The sequence below is a fragment of the Primulina tabacum genome, chromosome 11, assembly GCF_025594145.1.
Source record: "Primulina tabacum isolate GXHZ01 chromosome 11, ASM2559414v2, whole genome shotgun sequence".
Classification (NCBI taxonomy): Eukaryota; Viridiplantae; Streptophyta; class Magnoliopsida; order Lamiales; family Gesneriaceae; genus Primulina; species Primulina tabacum.
Window position 1 is genome coordinate 27,750,455 of NC_134560.1, and position 23,478 is coordinate 27,773,932.

Below are 23,478 nucleotides of genomic sequence, written 5' to 3' on the forward strand. Positions count from 1 at the left end.
TTAGAACTGAATTTTACCAACGATTCTTTCCAGTGTCATACCGGAAGGACAAAGGGGCAGAGTTTGCTAATCAAAGGCAGGGACAGATGAACATAGAAGCATACGTGTCCAAGTTCTCCACCTTGTTGAAATTTGCTCCACATGTGGCTGACAGCGAGGAAGCTACTACTGATCAGTTCATCAATGGCTTGAACCCAGATATTTTCACATTGGTGAACACAGGGCGATCGAATAACTTTACTGACGTCCTGAATAGAGCTAAGGGAGCAGAAGCCGGTCTGATGAAACAGAAAGGGGCTTCATTTGTGCCTCCAGCACCGAGACCACAGCAACCACCTCCCAAATTTGAGGGTGGCAGCAGAAGTGGAGGGAGGAAAGAATTTTTGAAAGCCAGAGGAAAGCAATTTAAGAAATCTGGCAGTAGTTCTTTCAGCTCCGGTGGTTCCAGACAGAGCCAGAGTTACACTGGAGTTTATTGTAAGACTTGCGGAGGAAGACATGCAACTGAGCAATGCCAGGGAGTGATTGGTAGTTGCAACATCTGTAAACAGCCGGGACACTTTGCTAAAGTGTGTCCACAGAGAGGGTCCCAAAGATCTCAGGGAGCCGAGTCATCGGGATTAGGAGCACAGACTGAGAGACTATCAGCTGCCGTTCATACATTCCAGCCAGCGCCAGCTCAGTCACAGCAGAGGCCAGGAGGTAGCCAGACTGTTAGCCAGCCTCCTAGACAGCAGGCCAGAGTATTCGCTTTGACCGAGGAGCAGGCCCAGGAAGCACCAGATGACGTCGTGGCAGGTAACTGTTCTTTATGTGGATACCCTGCTTATGTATTGATTGATACCGGTGCTTCACATACTTTTATTTCCAAACGATTTGCATTAAGTCATGCATTGCCTGTAGAATCTTTAGCTACTGTAGTGTCTGTCTCTTCTCCTTTAGGGACAGGTTTGATATCCGTAAATTCTGTAAAACATGGTGTACTACAGTATGACGGGCATGAAATTGAATTAGATTGCATCGTACTTGGGTTGTCAGATTTTGATTGTATTATCGGTATTGATGTGCTGACCAAGTACAGAGCTACAGTTGATTGTTTCCACAAGATAGTGAGATTCAGACCAGATATGACGGAAGAGTGGAAATTCTATGGTAAGGGTTCTAGATCGAGAATTCCTTTAATATCCGTATTATCTATGACTCGATTATTACAGAAAGGAGCAGAGGGATTCCTTGTATATTCAGTAGATTTACTGAAGTCGAGTCCAGCATTGGCAGACCTGCCAGTGGTACGTGAGTTTGCTGACGTTTTCCCAGATGAGATCCCGGGATTACCTCCAGTTAGAGAGATAGACTTCAGCATTGAATTGATGCCAGGTACAGTTTCGATTTCTAGAGCCCCGTACAGAATGGCACCAATTGAATTAAAAGAATTGAAAGAACAGTTGGAGGATTTACTGGCCAAGGGATATATCAGACCGAGTGTATCTCCTTGGGGTGCTCCAGTATTATTTGTAAGAAAGAAAGACGGTTCAATGAGACTCTGCATCGACTATCGGCAACTGAACAAGGCAACGATAAAGAATAAATATCATTTGCCTCGTATTGATGATTTTTTTGATCAGTTGCAGGGTTCTTCAGTATATTCCAAGATCGATTTGAGATATGGATATCATCAGCTGAGAGTCAGAGATTATGATATCTCAAAGACAGCATTCAGAACCAGGTATGGACACTATGAATTTATTGCCATGCCGTTTGGTCTGACGAATGCTCCAGCTGTATTTATGGGATTGATGAACCGTATATTCCAGAAATATCTCGATGATTTTGTGATTATTTTCATCGATGATATTTTGATTTATTCAAAGAATATGAGTGAGCATGCTGAGCATCTACGAACTGTGTTGCGAATTTTAAGGACTGAGAAATTATATGCTAAACTGTCGAAATGCGAGTTTTGGTTGAGACAGGTAGTATTTCTGGGGCATATTATATCCGGAGATGGGATATCAGTGGATCCCAGCAAAGTTGAGGCCGTGATTTCTTGGCCAAGACCGACGTCAGTGCCCGAAATTCGCAGTTTCATGGGTTTAGCGGGATATTACCGTCGTTTTATTAAAGATTTCTCAAGTATTGCTAAACCAATTACTCAGCTGACTCAGAAGAATGCTCCATTTGTTTGGTCTGAAGAATGCGAGACCGGTTTTCTGGAGTTGAAAATGAGATTAACTAGTGCTCCGGTGTTGACTATCCCATCCGGTACTGGTGATTTTGTGGTTTATTGCGACGCCTCTCACAGAGGGTTGGGATGTGTTCTGATGCAGCGAGGGCATGTTATTGCTTATGCCTCAAGAAAGCTTAAACCACATGAGACCCATTATCCAATTCATGACCTGGAATTGGCAGCCATTGTCTTTGCATTAAAGATATGGCGACACTATCTTTATGGTGAGAAGTTTGAGATATATTCTGATCATAAGAGTTTGAAATATCTGTTTTCACAATCTGAATTGAATATGAGGCAACGAAGATGGCTTGATTTGCTTAAAGTCTTTGATTGTGAAATCAAATACTATCCAGGAAAATATAATGCAGCAGCTGATGCACTAAGTCGAAAGGTATGTTCTTTATTCTTGTCGACGATCGGTGTTTCAAATTTGATAGAAGACTGCTGTTTGTCTGGATTAGCATTTGAAACAGATTATAGACCGTTGAAACTTTATACGGTGCAAGTAGAACCAGAGCTGATTATGAGGATTAAAGCGGCTCAGAAAGTTGATCAGAATGTACAGAAATCAGTATCGATGATCAGAACAGGACATCGATCGGAATATCAGGTACGTGATAACGTCTTGTATATAAATAATCGTTTGGTTGTGCCGAATGTTTCAGATTTGAGACGACAGATATTGTTAGAAGCGCACAACAGTCGATTCAGTATTCATCCTGGTGGCAGAAAGATGTATAATGATTTGAAAAGACAGTTCTGGTGGAAACAAATGAAGACTGACATTGCCGAATTTGTTTCCAAATGTCTGAATTTCCAGCAGGTGAAAGCAGAAAGAAAGAAACCAGGAGGTTTATTACAGAGTTTGTCCATTCCTGAATGGAAATGGGATCACATTTCCATGGATTTTGTGACGCAGCTACCGCATTCCTCCCGAGGTTGTGATGCGATTTGGGTCGTGATTGACAGATTGACCAAATCCGCATGTTTTATCAAGTGTTGAAAGCCAATCTACTTCTAAGTCCGGATCTCCATGCTAATCTTGATCTCTCATCCTCTTCTTGACACTAATCATGTCCCACCTTTTGTCATGCACACATACAAACACAACAACAGCTGGATAACTCCGGTGAGAAATATATTCCCAGTATAAACAACGTATACATGCAATCATATAAACATATATAAAAGCATGAGACATATATAAATAACATGTATCATAATCTGAAAGACATTAATCGATATAAAACTGTAAATCAAACTCTTGACTCATAATCTCATACTCGACTCTTCTCTATTCTAGGTATCCCGGTTCCTGGACATTGGCACACTATATCGAATCTCAGCAACAGAAGTCGATCTGCTCCTAAGCAACATCGATATAAACCATACATCCAGTGTCTTGGCACATCCGCCAAAGACTTGGCACCTCAGCCCATGACTCAATACATGCTTTGCCATAAATCAATAGACTAAGCATATCAATCTCATGAATTGCAAACATCAATGCAATAAAATAAAGTATGTGGTTTTGGGAAACTCAAGTCGGATCTAACTCGAGTCGTATCTTCCCGATTCGACATTGATTTATACCTTTCTTTTCGTAGTTCTGACGAAGTCGAAGTCTGAAAGTCGAAGCTTTCAATACTCAATCTGGCAATGACATTATTGAGGAGTACAATATAAATATACAACTCAGATCAATACTGGATATAATCAGAACACAATCTAATTCTGTTTCAACGGCATAACCGCATAATCTCGATATACCCAGCAATACAAATCAACAGATATCAATCTCAACTCATAATCAATCAACAACCATAATCTGATATCAAATCTGTATAATCTCAATCAAATCAATTCTGAAAAATCATAACAATTTCATACGGTATCTGTTCTTCGATCTGATTTCAATTATACAATGACAACAATCTCAAAACAGATAATAATAGTCATATCATGATTTCTCCCATATCATATTTTCAAATCATAAAAGAAAATAACAAAACTGACGTCCTGTCGAAGCTCTTGACAAGAGAAGTACCTTACTGAAGTCGGATTGAAATTCTGACGGATGGATCTTGTAAAATCTCAACAATTCAGTCTAAGAAAAGTTCAAGCCTTTTCTCTGAAGCTCTCGTTCTTCCTTGCTGAATTCTGAGGGAATTGAATGAAAGTTATATATATATATATATATATATTGCATGCCAAGGACCAAGTGGCTTATCCTTTGTGCTGCACGTCTCGCGCATATGCGCGACCTTCCTCGGCACATATACGCGACTTTCCTCGGCACATATGCGCTAGACACTCTGTATCGGCATTCTTTGTTTCCTCAGCTCGCGCATATGCGCGTCCTCTCTTCGCGCATATGTGCGTCCTCTCTTCGCGCATATGCGCGAGGTTCTCTGCCATGCTCGTGCATATGCACGGTCTTGGTCGCGCATATGCGCGAGGTTCTCTGCCATGCTCGTGCATATGCACGGTCTTGGTCGCGCATATGCGCGAGGTTCTCTGCCTGTCTCGCGCATATGCACCCTGCTTGGTCGTGCATATGCGCGAGGTGTTCTGTCCTTGCAAATAATTCATGTCTTCTTTTGTCTTCGCCGGTCTGTTCTTTTCCGTCTATAATCACATCAATTATCAATTAATCATTTCAGATGATAGTAATAAAATCTCGGGCATCACATTTCTCCCCCTCTAAAATCTTATTTCGTCCTCGAAATCGCAAGCAATCAAATCAGATAGCAAATCAGATATAATAAGAAATGGAGAATAGAAGCTAAACAAGAAAACTCACATTAGTGAAATAACTATGGGAATTTCTGTCTCATGTCTGATTCTGTCTCCCAGGTAGCTTCTTCAATGCCATGACGGCTCCACTGAACTTTCACAAGCGGAATAGTCTTCGTTCTGAGTTTCTTTTCTTTACGATCAAGAATCTTAATCGGCTTCTCAAAATAGCTCAGATTCTCATCAAGTTCGGCCTCGTCTGGCTGAAGAATATGAGATGCATCAGGAAGATACTTCAGCAATAAAGATACATGAAAGACATCATGTATTCCAGATAGAGAAGGCGGTAAGGCGAGTCGATAGACACGATCTCCTATCTTCTAGAGAATCTCATAGGAGACAACTTCCCTTTCTTGCCAAATCTGACAACACCTCTGAAAGGAGAAATATTCAGGAATACTCTGTCTCTTGCCTCAAATACCAACGGTCGACGATGAACATTGGCATATTTGGCCTGTCTGTCTTGAGCTGTCTTCATTCTTTTCTGAATCAGCTTCACTTTCTCAGTCATATCTCTAATCATATCAGGCCCAATTTCAGGTACCTTAGAGATATTATCCCAAAAAAGAGGGGATATGCACTTCTTGCCATACAACGCTTCAAATGAAGCCATCTCTATACTCGTCTGATAGCTGTTGTTGTTCGAAAATTCACAAAGTGGCAAAGAATCTTGCCAACTAGTGCCAAAATCTAGCACTACAGCTCTAAGCATATCTTCCAATGTCTGGATAGTTCGCTCTGACTGTTCGTCTGTCTATGGATGATATGCGGTACTCAGATGTAACTTCATACCTAGAGCTTGCTGCAATCTGTGCCAAAAGTGCGAAGTAAACCGAGGATCACGGTCTGAAACAATCGACTTCGGCACTCCATGCAATCTGACCACTTCTCTGACATAAATATCTGTCATCTGGTCATGTCTGTACGTCATCTTATACGGAATAAAACATGCTGATTTGTTCAATCTGTCAATCACGACCCAAATCGCATCACAACCTCGGGAGGAACGTGGTAGCTTTGTCACAAAATCCATAGAAATGTGATCCCATTTCCATTATGGAATAGACAAGCTGTGTAACAAACCTCCTGGTTTCTTTTTTTCTGCTTTCACCTGTTGGTAATTCAGACATTTTGATACAAACTATGCGATATCTGCTTTCATCTGTTTCCACCAAAACTGTCTTTTCAAATCATTATACATCTTTCTTCCACCAGGATGAATACTAAATCGACTACTGTGCGCTTCTGACAATATCTGTCATTTCAAATCTAAAACATTTGGCACAACAAGACGATTATTCACATATAATACATTCTCACGAACCTGATATTCTGATCGATGCCCTGCTCTGACCATCGATATCGAGTTCTGAACATTCTAATCAACTTTCTGGGCTTCTTTAATTCTCAAAATCAGCTCTGGTTCGATTTGAATAGCATACAATTTCAACGGTTTACAATCTGTTGTAAATGATAATCCAGAAAAACAGCAATCTTCAACCAAATTTGAAACACCAATCGTCGATAAGGATAAAGAACATACCTTTCGACTCAGTGCATCAGCTGCTGCATTAGATTTTCCCGGATTGTATTTGATTTCACAATCAAAATCTTTCAGTAACTCAAGCCATCTTCGCTGTCTCATATTCAATTCTGACTGCGAAAACAGATATTTAAGACTCTTGTGATCAGAATAAATCTCAAACTTCTCACCATATAGATAGTGTCGCCAAATTTTCAGTGCCAAGACGATGGCTGCCAATTCAAGATCATGAATTGGGTAGCGAGTGTCATGTGTCTTCAATTGTCTCGAGGCATAGGCAATCACATGTCCCCGCTGCATCAAAACACAACCCAATCCTCTGTGAGAAGCATCACAATATACAACAAAATCACCAGTACCTGAAGGAATATTCAACACCGGAGCACTGGTCAATCTCATCTTAAAATTTAAGAAACTAGATTCACACTCTTCTGACCAAACAAATGGTGCATTCTTCTGAGTCATTGAGTAATCGGCTTTGCAATACTGGAAAAATCTTGAATAAATCGACGATAGTACCCTCCTAAACCCATAAAACTGCGTATCTCTGGCACTGAAGTCGGTCTAGGCCAACTGATCACTGCCTCAACCTTGCTAAGATCAACAGAAATACCATCTCCAGATATAATGTGACCCAGAAACACAACCTGTCAGCTTTGCTTATAATTTCTCAGTTCTCAGAATTCTCAATACAGTTCTCAAATGTTCAGCATGATCAATCATATTCTTCGAATAAATCAAGATATCATCGAGAAAAATAACCACAAAATCATCGAGATACTTCTGAAACACACGGTTCATCAAACCCATAAATACAGCTGGATCATTCGTTAACCCAAACGGCATGATTATAAACTCATAATGACCATATCTTGTTCTGAAAGATGTCTTCGATATATCAGAATCTCTGACTCTTAGTTGATGATATTCAGATCTCAGATCGATCTCGGAATAAACAGAATAACCCTGCAACTGATCAAATAAATCATCAATACGAGGCAAAGGATATTTGTTCTTTATCGTAGCCTTGTTTAGTTGCCGGTAGTCAATGCAGAGTCTCATTGAACCGTCCTTCTTTCTAACAAATAATACTGGAGCACCCCAAGGAGAAACACTCGGTCTGATGTAGACCTTGGCCAGTAAATCTTCTAACTGATCCTTCATTTCTTTCAATTCAATCGATGCCATTCTGTACGGAGCTCTAGAAATCGGAACTGTACCTGGTACCAATTCGATGCTGAATTCTATCTCTCGAACTGGAGGCAAACCCGGAATCTCATCTAGGAATACATCAGCAAACTCACATACACTGGAAAATCTGCCAATGATGGGCTCGATTTCAGTACGTCTACCGAATATACAAGGAATCCCTCTGCTCTTTTCTGTAATAATCGAGTAATAGATAATGCAGATATCAAAGAAATTCTCGATCTAGAACCCTTACCGTAAAATTTCCATTCATCAGCCATCTCAGGTCTGAATCTTACAATCTTCTGGAAACAATCTACGGTAGGTTTGTACTTGGTCAGCATATCAATACCAATAATGCAGTCAAAATCAGACAACCCAAGTATAATACAATCTAACTCAATCTCATGCCCGTCATACTGTAGCATACAATGTTTCACATAATTCATTGATATAAGGCCTCTCCCCAAAGGCGAAGAGACAGATACTACAGCAGATAAAGACTCAACAAGAAATGCATGAATCAATGCAAATCGTTCAGAAATAAAAGTATGGGATGCACCCGTATCAATCAATACATAAGCAGGATAACCACAAAGAGAACAGTTACCTGCAACAACATCATCTGGTGCTTCCTGTGCCTGTTCTTCAGTCAATGCAAACACTCTGTCCTGTTGTCTCGGAGGCTGACTAACCGTCTGGCTTCCTCCTGGCCTCGGCTGTGATTGAGTAGTCGATGGTGGCTGGAAAGAGTGAACAGCTGATGATTGTCTATCAGTCTGAGCCACTGATCCAGATGATTCTGCTCCCTGGGATTTTTGGGAACCTCTCTGTGGACATACTCTGGCAAAGTGTCACTGCTGTCTGCAGATGTGGCAACTACCAAATACTCCTTGACATTGCTCTGTGGGGTGTCTCCCTCGACAAGTTCTACAATAGACCCTTGTATTACTCTGGCTCTGTCGAGAACTACTGGAGCTAGATGAACTGCTCTCTGACTTCTTGAACTATTTTCCTCGGGCTTTCAAATAATCTTTCTTCCCACTGCTGCTACTGTCACTCTCAAATCTGGGAGGGGGCTGTTGGAATGGGACTGAAGATTGTTGCTGTTTCGGTGCTGGGGGAACATACGAAGCTCCTTTCTGCCTAATCAGGCCAGCATCAGCTTCTTTTGCTCTGTTCAGGGCGTCAGCAAAATTATTCGGTCTCCCAATGTTTACCAATGTAAAAATCTCAGGATTCAGTCCATTGATAAAATGATCAGCAACAGCTTCATCATTCTCGGCAACGTGTGGAGCAAATCATAACAAGGTAGAGAACTTGGCCGCATACTCTTCAATATTCAATTGACCCTCTCTCAAGTTGGAAAACTCTGCTCCCTTGTCTTTCCTGTACGATACTGGGAAAAATCTTTGATAAATTTCAGTCTTAAAGATTTTCCAAGTAATAGCTGTACCTCGGTGTTCCAAAGCCCTCTTAGTCGTGATCCACCAATTCTTTGCAACGTCATGCAATTGGTGTCCAATCAGTCTAACCCTGCGCTCGTCTGTATAATCAAAGGAATCAAACAACATCTCAATGTCATCGAGCCATCTCTCACACTCAACAAAATTCTCTGTACCCTTCAAAGTTGGCGATTTGAACGACTGAAATCTCTTTAGCATTGTTTCTATAGGAGCTGCTCTGACATCCATTGGATTAGTAGAAGTACTACCCTGTTCTGGGATTCTTCGAGGAGGCATATCTGATTATCAAAAGGATTAGTAGCCAAATATAACAAATTTGTTTCAGTCATCCTCTGATCATCTTACTGCTGATTCAGAATCGGTTCTGATTCATTTCTCAATAACACATGTTTCTAATCAAATCAGATAATCAGGTAAACATGTATTAAAGCAGTAAAACATGCTGTCATGCTAGCACATAAAAGCAGGAAAGAAAACTCAATCTACCCCGCTCACTAGCTTCTATCTCAGTCTAAGGAACCTACTGCTCTGATACCACTTGTTGTGGGGACCCGAACCTAATTCCTCTCCTTAATCATCATTAGGATCAATTAATTAATCTGGGTCTAAATTTTTTTAAAAAAAATACATAAGTGCGGAACATATGATAATCAGTCTGATATAAACATCGAAAGTAAAGTACAAGTCTTGTACAAAATACATTTATCTCAAACTAAGGTTCAACAACTATAAATCAAGTGTTGAAAGCCAATCTACTTCTAAGTCTGGATCTCCACGCTAATCTTGATCTCTCATCCTCTTCTTGACCCGGATCCTGTCCCACCTGTTGTCCTGCACACATACAAACACAACAACAGCCGAATAACTCCGGTGAGAAATATATTCCCAGCATAAACAACGTATACATGCAATCATATAAATAGATATAAAAGCATGAGATAGATATCAATAACATGTATCATAATCTGAAAGACATGAATCGATATAAAACTGTAAATCAAACTCTTGACTCATAATCTCAGACTCGACTCTTCTCTAATCTAGGGATCCCGGTTCCTGGACATTGGCACACTATATCAAATCTCAGCAATAGAAGTTGATCTGCTCCTAAGCAACATCGATATAAACCAAACATTCAGTGTATTGGCACATCCGCCAAAGACTTGGCACCTCAGCCAATGACTAGGCACATCAGCTCATGACTCAATACATGCTTTGCTATAAATCAATAGACTAAGCATATCAATCTCATGAATTTCAAACATCAATGCAATAAAATAAAGTATGTGGTTTTGGGAAACTCATGTCGGATCTAACTCGAGTCGTATCTTCCCGATTAGACATTGATTTATACCTTTCTTTTCGTAGTTCTGACGAAGTCGAAGTCTGAAAGTTGATGCTGTCAATACTCAATCTGGCAATGACATTATTGAGGAGTACAATATCAATATACAACTCCGATCAATACTGGATATAATCAGAACTCAATCTAATTCTGTTTCAACGGCATAACCGCACAATCTCGATATACCCAGCAATACAAATCAACATATATCAATCTCAACTCATAATCAATCAACAACCATAATCTGATATCAAATCTATATAATCTCAATCAAATCACTTCTGAAAAATCATAACAATTTCATACGCTATCCGTTCTTCGATCTGATTTCAATTATACAATGACAACAATCTCAGGAACAGATAATAACAGTCATATCATGATTTCTCCCATATCAGATTTTCAAATCATAAAAGAAAGTAAAAAAACTTACGTCATGTCGAAGCTCTTGACAAGAGAAGTATAGTACTGAAGTCGGATTGAAATTCTGACGGATGGATCTTGTAAAATCTCAACAATTCAGTCTAAGAAAAGTTCAAGCCTTTTCTCTGAAGCTCTCGTTCTTCGTTGCTGAATTCTGAGGGAATTGAATGAAAGTTATATATATATTGCATGCCAAGGACCAAGTGGCTTATCCTTTGTGCTGCACGTCTCGCGCATATGCGCGACTTTCCTCGGCACATATGCGCGAGACACTCTGTCTCGGCATTCTTCCTTTCCTCAGCTCGCGCATATGCTCGTCCTCTCTTCGCTCATATACGCGAGGTTCTCTGCCATGCTCGCGCATATGCGCGGTCCTGGTCGTGCATATGCGCGAGGTTCTCTGCCTGCCTCGCGCATATGCGCCCTGCTTGGTCGCGCATATGCGCGAGGGGTTCTGTCCTCGCACATAATTCATGTCTTCCTTTGTCTTCCGCGGTCTGTTTCATTCCGTCTATAATCACATCAATTATCAATTAATCATTTCAGATTATAGTAATAAAATCTCAGGCATCACATGTATATTATTTCATTCTTGCATTGATCTTGTCATATTATTCGTGTGGTTGTTTATTATGCGTAAAAATCCATGTATGCTGTAAAAAATTTGAGCAAAAATTTGTTGGATCGATTTTGAAACGATTTTAGATCTGAAAACTCAAAATTTGTTGTAATTTTAAATACTGATACTTTTTTGTCGATTTTATGGAAAACTTTCAACATATAAATCATAGAACTTTTTGATACCTTCGATTTGACAGTAAATTCAAAATATATCGATAAGAAATGAGTGAGTTATGATTGTTTTCGTGGGACTGCTCAAACTGCATTTATTTTAAAAATGCGTTCTTAATGTGTTCTTGAAGTTTTTGAGTTACAAGCTTCGTTGGGCACCGTCGGGCTTGTGCTACTATATTTAAATATGTTATGGGATGTATTTAGGTGTTATTTGGTGGTCGTTTGGGTCGGGAATGGCTTGGGATATAATAGAAATCGTAGGAAGCGAAATGATGTCGAATTAAGGGTTATTGTTGTATTGAAGTTTCTTGTCGACGCTTGGGGACGTTTGGGGGTTTGTACGGGTTTGAATCAATGTAATAGCATCCTAGGATGAGTCTCGAGTGTAGGTTCATGATCCCTAGGCTTGGATTGGAAGAATGAATCAATAAGTTAGTGAAATTTCGCGAGTTTGCAAGTCCAGAGGCTACCCGGACCCCTACACGGAGTCTGTGTCCATTTTCCTTCAAAATGCGATTTTCCAGCATCTACACTGACCCCGAAACGGACCCTTACACGGAGTCCTTGTCCTTATAAAAAAAATTTAAAAATTTTTTTTAATTTTTTTTGGATTGTTTTGGGGTTTGATGTTAAGATTTAGTACAATGATTAAACGAGATCTAATCCCGAGAGATTTAAAACGTTTCGTCACTTTTAGGTGTAAGCATGACTATACGTCTAAGTTATGCAAGATAAGGGTTTGAATACATGTTAGTATGTGCAGCAGTGGCCCCAAGCGAGATCCAACGAATCCCTCAACGCCAAGTAAGTATGTTCGACGTGCAAAAGAAAATATTTTTATGTTTTTGAGGTATGATAAATGTCTTGTGACCAAATTATGAATGGGTTTGGAAGTCGGTGAACGTGACAGAGGACCTCTCCACCCCGGTAAAGTATAACCGGGTTTAGATCAGGATTGGGAAGTGATAGACGTGGTTTTTACATTTTTATTGCATTAGTTTGTATGTGTTTGAATGGTACATGCGTTCATTTCATTTACATTTTGTTCACTTTAGAGTAAACATTTGCATTTGATCATCTCTCACTTGTGTGTGACAAATTTGCAGAAAAAATGACCGGAAAATCGAACCTGGAGCAAAGTGCACAAGTCAAGAAGAAAATGAAAAAAGAAGGCCGGCGCCCGAGCGGTGAAATTATGCCGCTCGAGCGCGAGAGATGATCCGAGCTGCAGATTAACAGAAGACTCGGCGCTCGGGCGGTAATATGCCACCGCACGAGCGCGAGAGATGCTTTCCAAGAAGTATTTTACATAAGACTCGGCGCTCGGGCGGTAATTTCCCACCGCCCGAGCGTGACTGCCGCATGTCCCAAGAAAAATTATAGAAGGTGTGGCGCTCGAGCGGTAATAGTCTACCGCCCGAGCGCCACTTATTTTTGGGAAGATTTCTTGTATGATTCCTTACCTTATTTTGGGGAGAGGGATGAGATGGAAAGGTAGAGGGGACGTTTTGGAGTCATTATTCAGACTTTATTGGAGAGCTACCACAAGCCTTGGAGAGGAATTCGCGCTTGGATCGAAGATTCGAAGATTTTCGGGCGTCGTTCCTCGCAATTTTCGTCAAATCTAGTATTTCCAACTTAGTTTTTATCTTTGAACGTTGTTGCTTTTATTTTCATTATGAATTCGAGTAGCTAAACTTTATTATTTGTTGGGATTTAAGGGGATCCTACCCCGAACTTTTATTTAAATTAATTCATATATCGATTTCTGATTTATTCTTGATTATACTATTGTTTTATCGTGTTGTTAAGGAGTAGCTAACTTTAACAACGTTTTTATATTTCGAGTGAGTTCGAGAGAATAACTTGTGGTAGAAAGGAGTAGTATAATCCGTGGATCTACAATTTACATAGATATATGAAATTGGATACGCGCCGATAGTTATAGTCCTAAGGGTCGAAAACTAGGGGGTTTCATAGATCGACATGCAATTCACTCTTGATAAATAATTAAAGACATTTAATTACTTCATTGAGTAGAATTAGTTTGGCATAGCTCGAGAGAGTGTGTTCAATTGAATAGGAAATCCTGTCGGAAGCATATGATCATTATCGAACGAATTAATGAATTCACGAGGGGTAGGTGAACCGAAATTCCCAAAAAATTCATTTTTCATTGAATTTTAAATCAACTATTTTTAATATCATATTTCATTATTTAATTATTGAGTCATTTTATATGTGCATTTATTTGAGCATAGTGGTAATAATCATTCAATCAATTTTCGTTGCTAAAGATTTAATAACTGAAGATAATAATTTTCAAATACAGTCTCCAGTGGAACGATACTCGTACTCACGTACATTATACTATTACTTGACATCGTGCACTTGCGATTAATTTTTGAGCATACAATATCATATTTTTATTAAGGATTCCACAGTGCAAGTTTTGCTCGACCAAGTTTTTGGCGCCGTTGCCGGGGACTGTTAATCTACAATTTTATTTTCAATTATTTACTTTAGCATTCTCTATTTTACTTTGTTTGGAAACTTCGATTTCTTCGCAGGTATCTCTCTTATGCATGCCAAGGTCTCTAGAGTCTGAACTAGAGATATTCGATCCCGAGATTGAAAGAACCTTACGCAGGAGACGACAACAGCAGAGAATTAAAGACATAATGAACAGGAACGAACGTGAGGAGGAGCATCACGAAGATCTAAGGGTCGAAGAGCCAAGGCGCATACCCATTCTTGAGTATGCGCAGCCGTCATTTGATGGAGCACGTCCAAGCATAGTGCGACCAACTATCAGGGCAAATCAGTTTGAGATCAAGCAAGCCATAATTCAAATGATCCAGAACACTGTCCAATTCGGGGGGAATGCGCTGGATGATCCGAACACTCACATCGCCAATTTTTAGAAATTTGCTATACTTTTAAATTTAATGGAGTTTCAGATGATGCTGTTAGACTACGTTTATTTCCATTCTCTTTGCGTGATAAAGCTAAATCTTGGTTGAATTGTTTGCCTTTAGGATCAATCACAACTTGGGAAGACATGGCTAAGGCATTCCTCTTGAAATATTTTCCTCCATCGAAAACCATGAATCTGCTAGCGGACATAACCACCTTCTCTCAATTTGAGCAGGAGTCAATCTATGAGGCGTGGGAATGTTACAAAGATTTATTGCGGAGATGCCCACACCATGAGTTACCTCTTGGGTTAGTTGTCCAAACTTTTTACTATGGGTTAATTTCCTCTAACTGTACCATGATAGATGTTGCGGCCTGTGGAAATCTGTTGAGGAAAACGGCCGAGGAAGGATACGTGTTACTGGAGGAGATGGCTGCTAGCAGCTATCACCCTCAATCTAAGAGGAACACTCAGCGAAGGAATGCAGGAGTACACCAGGTAACTGATTTTTCAGCTGTCACTGCACAATTAGAAGCACTTAACAGGAAAATAGACAGCATGAACGTAAACGGGACAGCGATGCGCCTGCAAGAAATATTTTTTGAAAAATGCGGAGGAGAACACTATGTTAAGGACTGTCAAGACAGTGGTCCTTTCTATGTGAATGAGGAGGCACCAGTGAATCAAGTGGGGATTCAAAACCGTCCGAGGCATGATCCTTTTTCAAATACATACAATCCTGGATGGAGATAACACCCCAACTTCTCATGGGGCGGTCAAGGCAGTCAGACTCGACCACAAGGAGGACAGCAGTACAGTAAGCAACCGATGTATCGACATGAACCTCGAGAAGAAAAGTCCAATTTGGAGCAGATGATGTCTAAGTTCATTTCAGCCACCGAGACTAGACTACAGAATCAGGATGCATCGATAAAGGGGCTAGAGAATCAGATTGGGCAGTTAGCGAAGATGATAGCAAGTAGAGAGCCAGGCACCTTGCCAAGCAACACTGAGACTAACCCGAAAGAGCAAGTGAAAGCCATAGCAGTGAGGAGTGGAAAAGTGCTTGAACAAGAGGAAAAAGAAAAAGAGGATCAAGGAAAAGAAGCGGTTGGTACGCACACAGGTAAGTCCTCAAACTCTACACCAACACCCACTGCAAAATCCAAAATTGTTATACCTCCTCCTTTTCCTGCAGCATTGAAAAAAGCAAAACTTGATGCGCAATTCGATAAGTTTCTTGAGGTATTTAAAAAATTTCACATCAATATTCCTTTTGCTAATGCCTTGATGCAAATGCCGAGTTATGCTAAATTTCTGAAAGATATCTTAGCTAATAAGAGGAAGTTGGAGGATCACATGACGGTAAAATTGACTAAGAATTGCTCTGCATTGGTACAAAACCAGATCCCACCAAAGTTAAAAGATCCAGGGAGTTTTTATATCCCTTGCATGATTGGTGATGTTGCTTTTCCTAAAGCTTTATGTGATCTTGGTGCGAGCATTAATCTTATGCCTTTATCTGTATTCAGGAAACTTTGATTGAGCGAGCCTAAACCGACACAGATGTCCTTGCAACTAGCCGACGGGTCCTTCAAACATCCACGAGGAGTCAAAGAAGATGTATTGGTGAAAGTGGGAAAGTTTACATTTCCTACAGATTTTGTGGTGCTTGACATGGAAGAGGATAGGGAGATGCCTTTGATTTTAGGGAGACCGTTCCTTGCAAACCGGCAAGGCCGTGATTGAAGTGCAAGCAGGGAAGTTTAGATTGAGAGTGAGGAAGGAAGAAATCACTTTTAATGTTTTTAACGCTCTTAAGCACACATTGCACACTAATGATTGTTTTATTGTTGATTCATCGGATTCACTTGCGTGTCAATTTGTGCAGGATGCTATGAAGGACCCATTGGAAGCCACGCTCACCACTGAATTGAAGGGGGATGAACTTGATGAAGAAAAATCTGCAAGATTGGCGTACTGTAATGCCAAACATCAATGGAAGAAGCCAGAAAGGATGAAATTGGAGGACATGGGGGATCGAAGAGATTTGACCACTCAGAAGTCAAGCGTTGAGGAACCGCCGACATGTGAGTTCAAACCACTGCCTCCACACCTGAAGTATGTGTATGTAGAGCGTAAAAAGCTAGCACCCGACAAGCGCATTACACCAAAAGAATTTAAAGAAGGCGAAGCGGTGCCCCTGCACAACTCCAATTTACGCTTATTTCCTGGCAAGCGCAAGTCAAGATGGACGGGCCCTTACAAGATCACCAAAGTATTCCCCTCGGGAGTATTAACTTTGCGAGATGGGAAAAATGAGCCGTTCACAGTCCATGCTCAACGACTGAAGCATTATTTGGGTGGTGCAGTGGAGCCACAAATTGGAGGTACTCGATTCCAAAACAGTCAGAGCTGAGAGGAACCGACAGTCAAGCTCTCGACTATAAATTGAGAACTACCCCTCTCTCCCTTATCTTGCATTTAATTAGATTTTATAATTTTTTTTTAGAGTTAGTCAGTCTTCTTATTTTAATGTTAGTTTTAGGCATCATCACCACCGGAGCACGATGAGAGGAGCCTTGATCAGGGGAGTTCACTGTTTCCCCTTCTTTACATTTTTATTGTCTATTGCATTAATTTTTTTTCTAATTGTTGCTGCATTCGTGTTTATTTTTGCATTTGTTTTTGTGTCCCCTTTCGTGTTTGCATGTTTGGGTTACGGATTTTTTGTGCAATGGGGACATTGCACACCGTTAGTATGAGGGGGTCGTTTTTCGTAGTTGTCTTGCATGAGTGTCAGATGATGGTAAAACTAGTAAATTGGTAGCCAATGATGATTGTGGGATAAATGAACTGCATGTTGCTTAGTCTTATCACTCGTTATGAATCCCCAGGTGAATTGAAATCTTTTTATGCACACATAGTGGATTTTGATAGTGGTGTCGATGTCAGTTAAGTTCAAAATAATCTGTGAGGGGAACTGGAGAAACATAAGATGCGAGTAGAACTTGAATGATTTTTTGTTGAAATAAGTGACTGACCAATAGCATGAACTCGTGTAGAAAATCAAACATATACCTCAAATACCCTTCATCCCAATCGTGCATAGGACCTAAAAATTCATCCCTAGGTCAGATAAATGGACATACCCTATATCCCAATCCTAGGGAGTACGCATGAGAAAACTATGCACCAAAAAAAAAATATAAATAAATAAAGAAAAAGGGGAATGTAAGGTTTGGGGGAGCCAAAAAGGGATGAAATCCTATCCTAAGGCTAAAAAGATGGAGATGTAAGGCGTTGAGGAATGTCAGAGAAAAAATTCTGATAAGTGCATAGTGAAAATTATCTACGTACTCCCAATCTTTCTAAACCACTTGAGCACTTGTGGCTATTGACTCCCTAAGTTTTGTTGTTCAACTATGAAACTCTACCGCTTTATGTGTTTACTGGTTGGTCGCGAAGAGAAACAAAACTCAGGAGAGAGAAACTTGCGTTGACTTGTTGATTCGGCGACCCACATGATTTGCAAATAATACTGTCTGAAACACAAGCTCGAAAAATCTACAGCACACACGACCATACTTTGTGGAAAAATACCGATGTTTTGTGATATTTCAAAAGGGGTATTAATGGATGTGTGTTTTGACTAATTGGTTGTGGTTCACAAACCCGCTGAGGCAGGCGATGTCTGTTTGCTACTTCACCATCAATCTATTTATGTTAATACGTTCACTTTGTATTTATTGCATTAGTTTGTGTGTTTTTGCATGGTGCATGCGTTCATTTCATTTACATTTTGTTCACTTTAGAGTAAACATTTGCATTTGATCATGTCTCACTTGTGTGTGACAAATTTGCAAAAAAAATGACCGGAAAATCGAACCTGGAGCAAAGTGCACAAGTCAAGAAGAAAATGAAAAAAGAAGGCCGGCGCCCGAGCGGTGAAATTATACCGCTCGGGCGCGAGAGGTGATCCGAGCTGCAGATTAACAAGAGATTCGGCGCTCGGGCGGCAATATTCCACTGCTCGAGCGTGAGAGATGCTTTCCAAGAAGTATTTTACAGAAGACTCGGCGCTCGGGCGGTAATTTCCCACCGCCCGAGCGCAAGTGCCGCATGTCCCAAGCAAAATTACAGAAGGTGTGGCGCTAGAGCGGTAATAGTCTACCGCCCGAGCGCCACTTATTTTTGGGAAGATTTCTTGTATGATTCCTTACCTTATTTTGGGGAGAGGGATGAGATGGAAAGGTAGAGGGGACATTTTGGAGTCATTATTCAGACTTTATTGGAGAGCTACCACAAGCCTTGGAGAGGAATTCGCGCTTAGATCGAAGATTCGAAGATTTTCGGGCGTCGTTCCTCGCAATTTTCGTCAAATCTAGTATTTCCAACTTAGTTTTTATCTTTGAACGTTGTTGCTTTTATTTTCATTATGAATTCGAGTAGCTAAATTTTATTATTTGTTGGGATTTAAGGGGATCCTACTCCGAACTTTGATTTAAATTAATTCATATAACGATTTCTGATTTATTCTTGATTATACTATTGTTTTATCGTGTTGTTAAAGAGTAGCTAACTTTAAAAACGTTTTTATATTGCGAGTGAGTTCGAGAGAATAACTTGTGATAGGAACGAGTAGTATAATCCGTGGATATACAATTTACATAGATATATGAAATTGGATACGCGCCTATAGTTATAGTTCTAAGGGTCGAAAACTAGGGGGTTTCATAGATCGACATGCAATTCACTCTTGATAAATAATTAAAGACATTTAATTACTTCATTGAGTAGAATTATTTTTGCATAGCTCGAGAGAGTGTGTTCAGTTGAATAGGAAATCATGTCGGAAGCATATGATCATTATCGAACGAATTAATTAATTCACGAGGGGTAGGTGAACCGAAATTCCCAACAAATCCATTTTTCATTGAATTTTAAATCAACCATTTTTAATATCATATTTCATTATTAAATTATTGAGTCATTTTATTTGTGCATTTATTTGAGCATAGTAGTAATAATCATTCAATCAATTTTCGTTGCTAAAGATTTAATAACTGAAGATAATAATTGTCAAATACAGTCTCCAGTGGAACGATACTCGTACTCACGTACATTATACTATTACTTGACAACGTGCACTTGCGATTAATTTTTGAGCATACAAAATCATATTTTTAATAAGGATTCCACAGTGCAAGTTTTGCTCGACCAGGAAGCGGTAAAGTATGACCAATGACCAATCCACCCGTTAAATTATGAACGAATATCTCATGTATGTGGTAGTGGACTTTCCCTGCCAGCCCAGTACTGTGGTTTAGTCTGATGAGGCACATTTATGTATGGGTCACTTTTTTTTAAACATATCTCTACGCAAAATGATATTATGTATGCTCAAGTATGTATGATGCAAGTATGTTTAAGAAAAGTCTTATGATGATGACACATCTACGTTTATGCTACTACGTTCAAGTTTCAAGTATGTTTATGCTTACGTTCAAGCTAGTTTCAAGTATGTAAGCCCTACTTTAAAGATGCATGTGGTTTTATTTATACATGTTGAGTCTTTAGACTCACTAGACTTGATCGATGAAGGTGAGGATAAATTTGAGGAGGCGAGGGGTGGGGACCAGTGAGCTGGCTCAGACTGAGCGGGAGGCTAAATCCGAAGACCGCCCATGTTTTATGTTTTTATGCCATGTTTCAATTACTCTGATTTCACGTTTAGTTTACAATGTTTAAATGAGTATTGTTCTTTAGCAAATTTTATTGGTGATCTCTTTTAATGCAAATATTTTGGATGAACAATTGATTTATGAACGAAAATTGAAAGTTAATTTTGTATTTAAGAAAGTTCTTATTTTTCTGCAAATTTTAAATAGTTTAAAAGTACGGTACGTTACAATTGACACCTTCGTTTATTAAAGGGACAATTTTTGCATCATGATTATGTCCAACTCCTAACTTCTCCCATGGTTGTATTTTTGGCTTCAGGACATGAATCAATGAGCTTCCTTGAGCTAAAATCTTGAGATCATGAGCTAGGGGTTTCTTCCTCCAGTGAAGACACTTTGATTATTGTGGTACCACATCGCATAGATTTCTTTTGAGCTAATATCCTTTGAGATTTTTGAGATGATTTGCTTCAAAAATCCGGTTCTCACATAGGAAATAATAGGACCATATTAGTTACAAAGGAAGACATATATATGAAAGAGGAGGAGGCTCATATATATATATATATATATATATATATATATATATATATATAGGGTGTAATCTCGAGTGAGACGGTCTCACGAATACATATCGGTTAGACAAGTTGATTCAGTCCATATCTTCCATGAAAAATCTTTTTTTTTTTTACATAAAAATTTACATTTTTTCATGGATCGGGTTTCTTTCTCACAAAATTGACGCATTATATATTGGTATAAGATTTTTCGGTATACGTATATCTAATCCACATATATATGGTTCCTAAAAAGTTTAATAATTTGCGATATGATAGATTTTGCTTCAAAATATCCGAAAAACTTTTGATATATTAAGCCGTTCAAATAAGACTAGACATTTGAAGTAAAAACAAATGGAATATGAAATTTCAAAGGGTTGAAATAGAAGGGATAAGAACCAACCATCCTTTTTCTCCTCTTTTATCGATTGATCATTAAATGTATCTGAATACTTCTAATATTAGTCCCAAAATGAGTATCACCAAAAAAATATATCACCTTATTTCTTCATGAATGAACACTTGGCTTTTCTCGCCTTTTCTTGTCCCTCCGTCAAGATACCATGCAAATACAAACACCAAAAGGAGAGGAGATCAAGAAAAGTTGAGACAAGCCACCCATCATTTCCGCCGCCGTAACACCACCCTTTTTCACAAGAAAAGAGCTTTTCACACCACCACAGAGGCGGCGTAAAGATGAACGACCTCTTCTCACAATCTTTCAAGAAATACCAGGACCTCAGGACCGCTGATCTCGAGTCCGGCGGAGCAAATGGGACGGAAACCATCGACCTAAACCGGTTTTTCGACGATGTCGAAAAAGTCAAACAAGACATGGACCAAGTGGAGAAGCTCTATAAACGGCTCCAGGAATCCAATGAAGAGAGCAAAACTGTCCATAACGCCATGACGATGAAACAGCTCCGAGCCCGGATGGATTCCGACGTCTCCCAAGTCTTGAAACTTGTGAAAACAATCAAAGGGAAACTGGAAGCCTTAGAGCAATCAAATGCCGCTCAACGGCGAGTCCCGGGCTGCGGACCTGGATCTTCCGCCGACAGGACTCGGACCTCCGTGGTCAGTGGACTCGGTAAAAAACTCAAAGGCATAATGGATGATTTCCAGGGCCTTCGAGCTCGAATGAACGACGAGTACAAAGAAACCGTGGGGCGGAGATATTTCACGATTACCGGGGAGAAGGCGAACGATGAGCTAATCGAGAACCTGATCTCGAGCGGGGAGAGTGAAAATTTCCTCCAAAAGGCAATCCAAGATCAGGGCCGGGGCCAGATCCTGGACACCATATCTGAAATTCAAGAAAGACATGACGCGGTTAAGGAGATTGAGAAAAACCTGATAGAACTGCACCAGATTTTCCTGGACATGGCCGCGCTGGTGGAGTCGCAGGGGCAGCAGCTGAATGATATCGAGAGCCACGTCTCCCACGCAAGCTCGTTCGTGAGGCGGGGCACGGAGCAGCTTCAAGAAGCGAGGGAGTACCAGAAGAGCTCGAGGAAATGCACCTGCATCGCCATTGTTCTCATTATAGTTGCAGTAATCATATTAACGTTTCCAATTTGGTATAACATTTTGTTAAGTGCCTTATTCTGATTTTGTTCTTTCTTCTAATAATTTTAGTGATAAGGGATCAAAGAGATAAATCAAAATGGATACCATTAGATAGATACAATTGATTTTTTTTGCATGATAGGTTTAATTTCAATGGCATTGCAAGGAGTGTATGTTGTACATATATATGATATATGGGCAGCCTGCATGCCCTTCATGGTCAATAGTCTTGCTGCTACACAAGTCAAATTTGTAATTTTTATACGTATACTTTTTCTTTTTTGTATATTCGATGTTTTCTTATATGCAAAAAATCAATATATATATATATAAGAGTAGAGTTGTTATATATATATATATATATATATAGATATATATATATTAAATTCTTGCCAAATAATCCATCATAAAAAAAGAAATAAGTTAATTAGTGTTATATTAATTTATTTTTAAAAAATAATGATATTGCTCATTATTTCGCATATATTTATTTAAATGTTTGAAATAGTATTAGACGAAAATATATTAATATATTTATATAAAATTAAAGTAATAATTTATATTAAAAAGTAAGAGTACAAATATTAATTATTTCAATAAAGACATTTACTCGAGAAACTTAAATTTACAGTGATACACACAATAATTAAGAATTATACAATTATTTACAATTATTTTGTAATTCATTAAATTAAATAAATAAATATTTTAAATAAAAGTAAAATTAATTATTTGAAAAGAACTCTCTTAAAATTAGGTCCAATATATTTATAATTACTAACATTAATGTGCTACAATACTTAAAAAAAATGTTATAAATAAATGGTCTAACTAAATTGTTTGTAATATTTACGAAAAAATATTCAAGAAAAAATATTCAATGTAGGACAATGTAGAAAAAAATAAATTTTGCTAAATTAGTTTGAGCAATTCTCCTTGACCTCACGTATTTATTTTCATGA

The 23,478-nt window shown here is 39.2% G+C and overlaps 1 protein-coding gene across 1 annotated transcript; it reads left to right on the top strand.

The window, feature by feature from the left end:
- Positions 1 to 21,437: 21,437 nt before the first annotated feature.
- On the top strand, positions 21,438 to 22,780 carry LOC142518641 (syntaxin-125-like). The gene has a single exon (XM_075621433.1). It carries the CDS (start codon positions 21,644 to 21,646, stop codon positions 22,556 to 22,558), a length of 915 nt encoding a protein of 304 aa, XP_075477548.1. The 5' UTR covers positions 21,438 to 21,643; the 3' UTR covers positions 22,559 to 22,780.
- Positions 22,781 to 23,478: the final 698 nt, after the last annotated feature.

What these genes read in the sequence shown, in the direction of transcription:
- LOC142518641 (XM_075621433.1), top strand. Translation starts at nt 21,644, where the DNA reads ATGAACGACCTCTTCTCACAATCTTTCAAGAAATACCAGGACCTCAGG.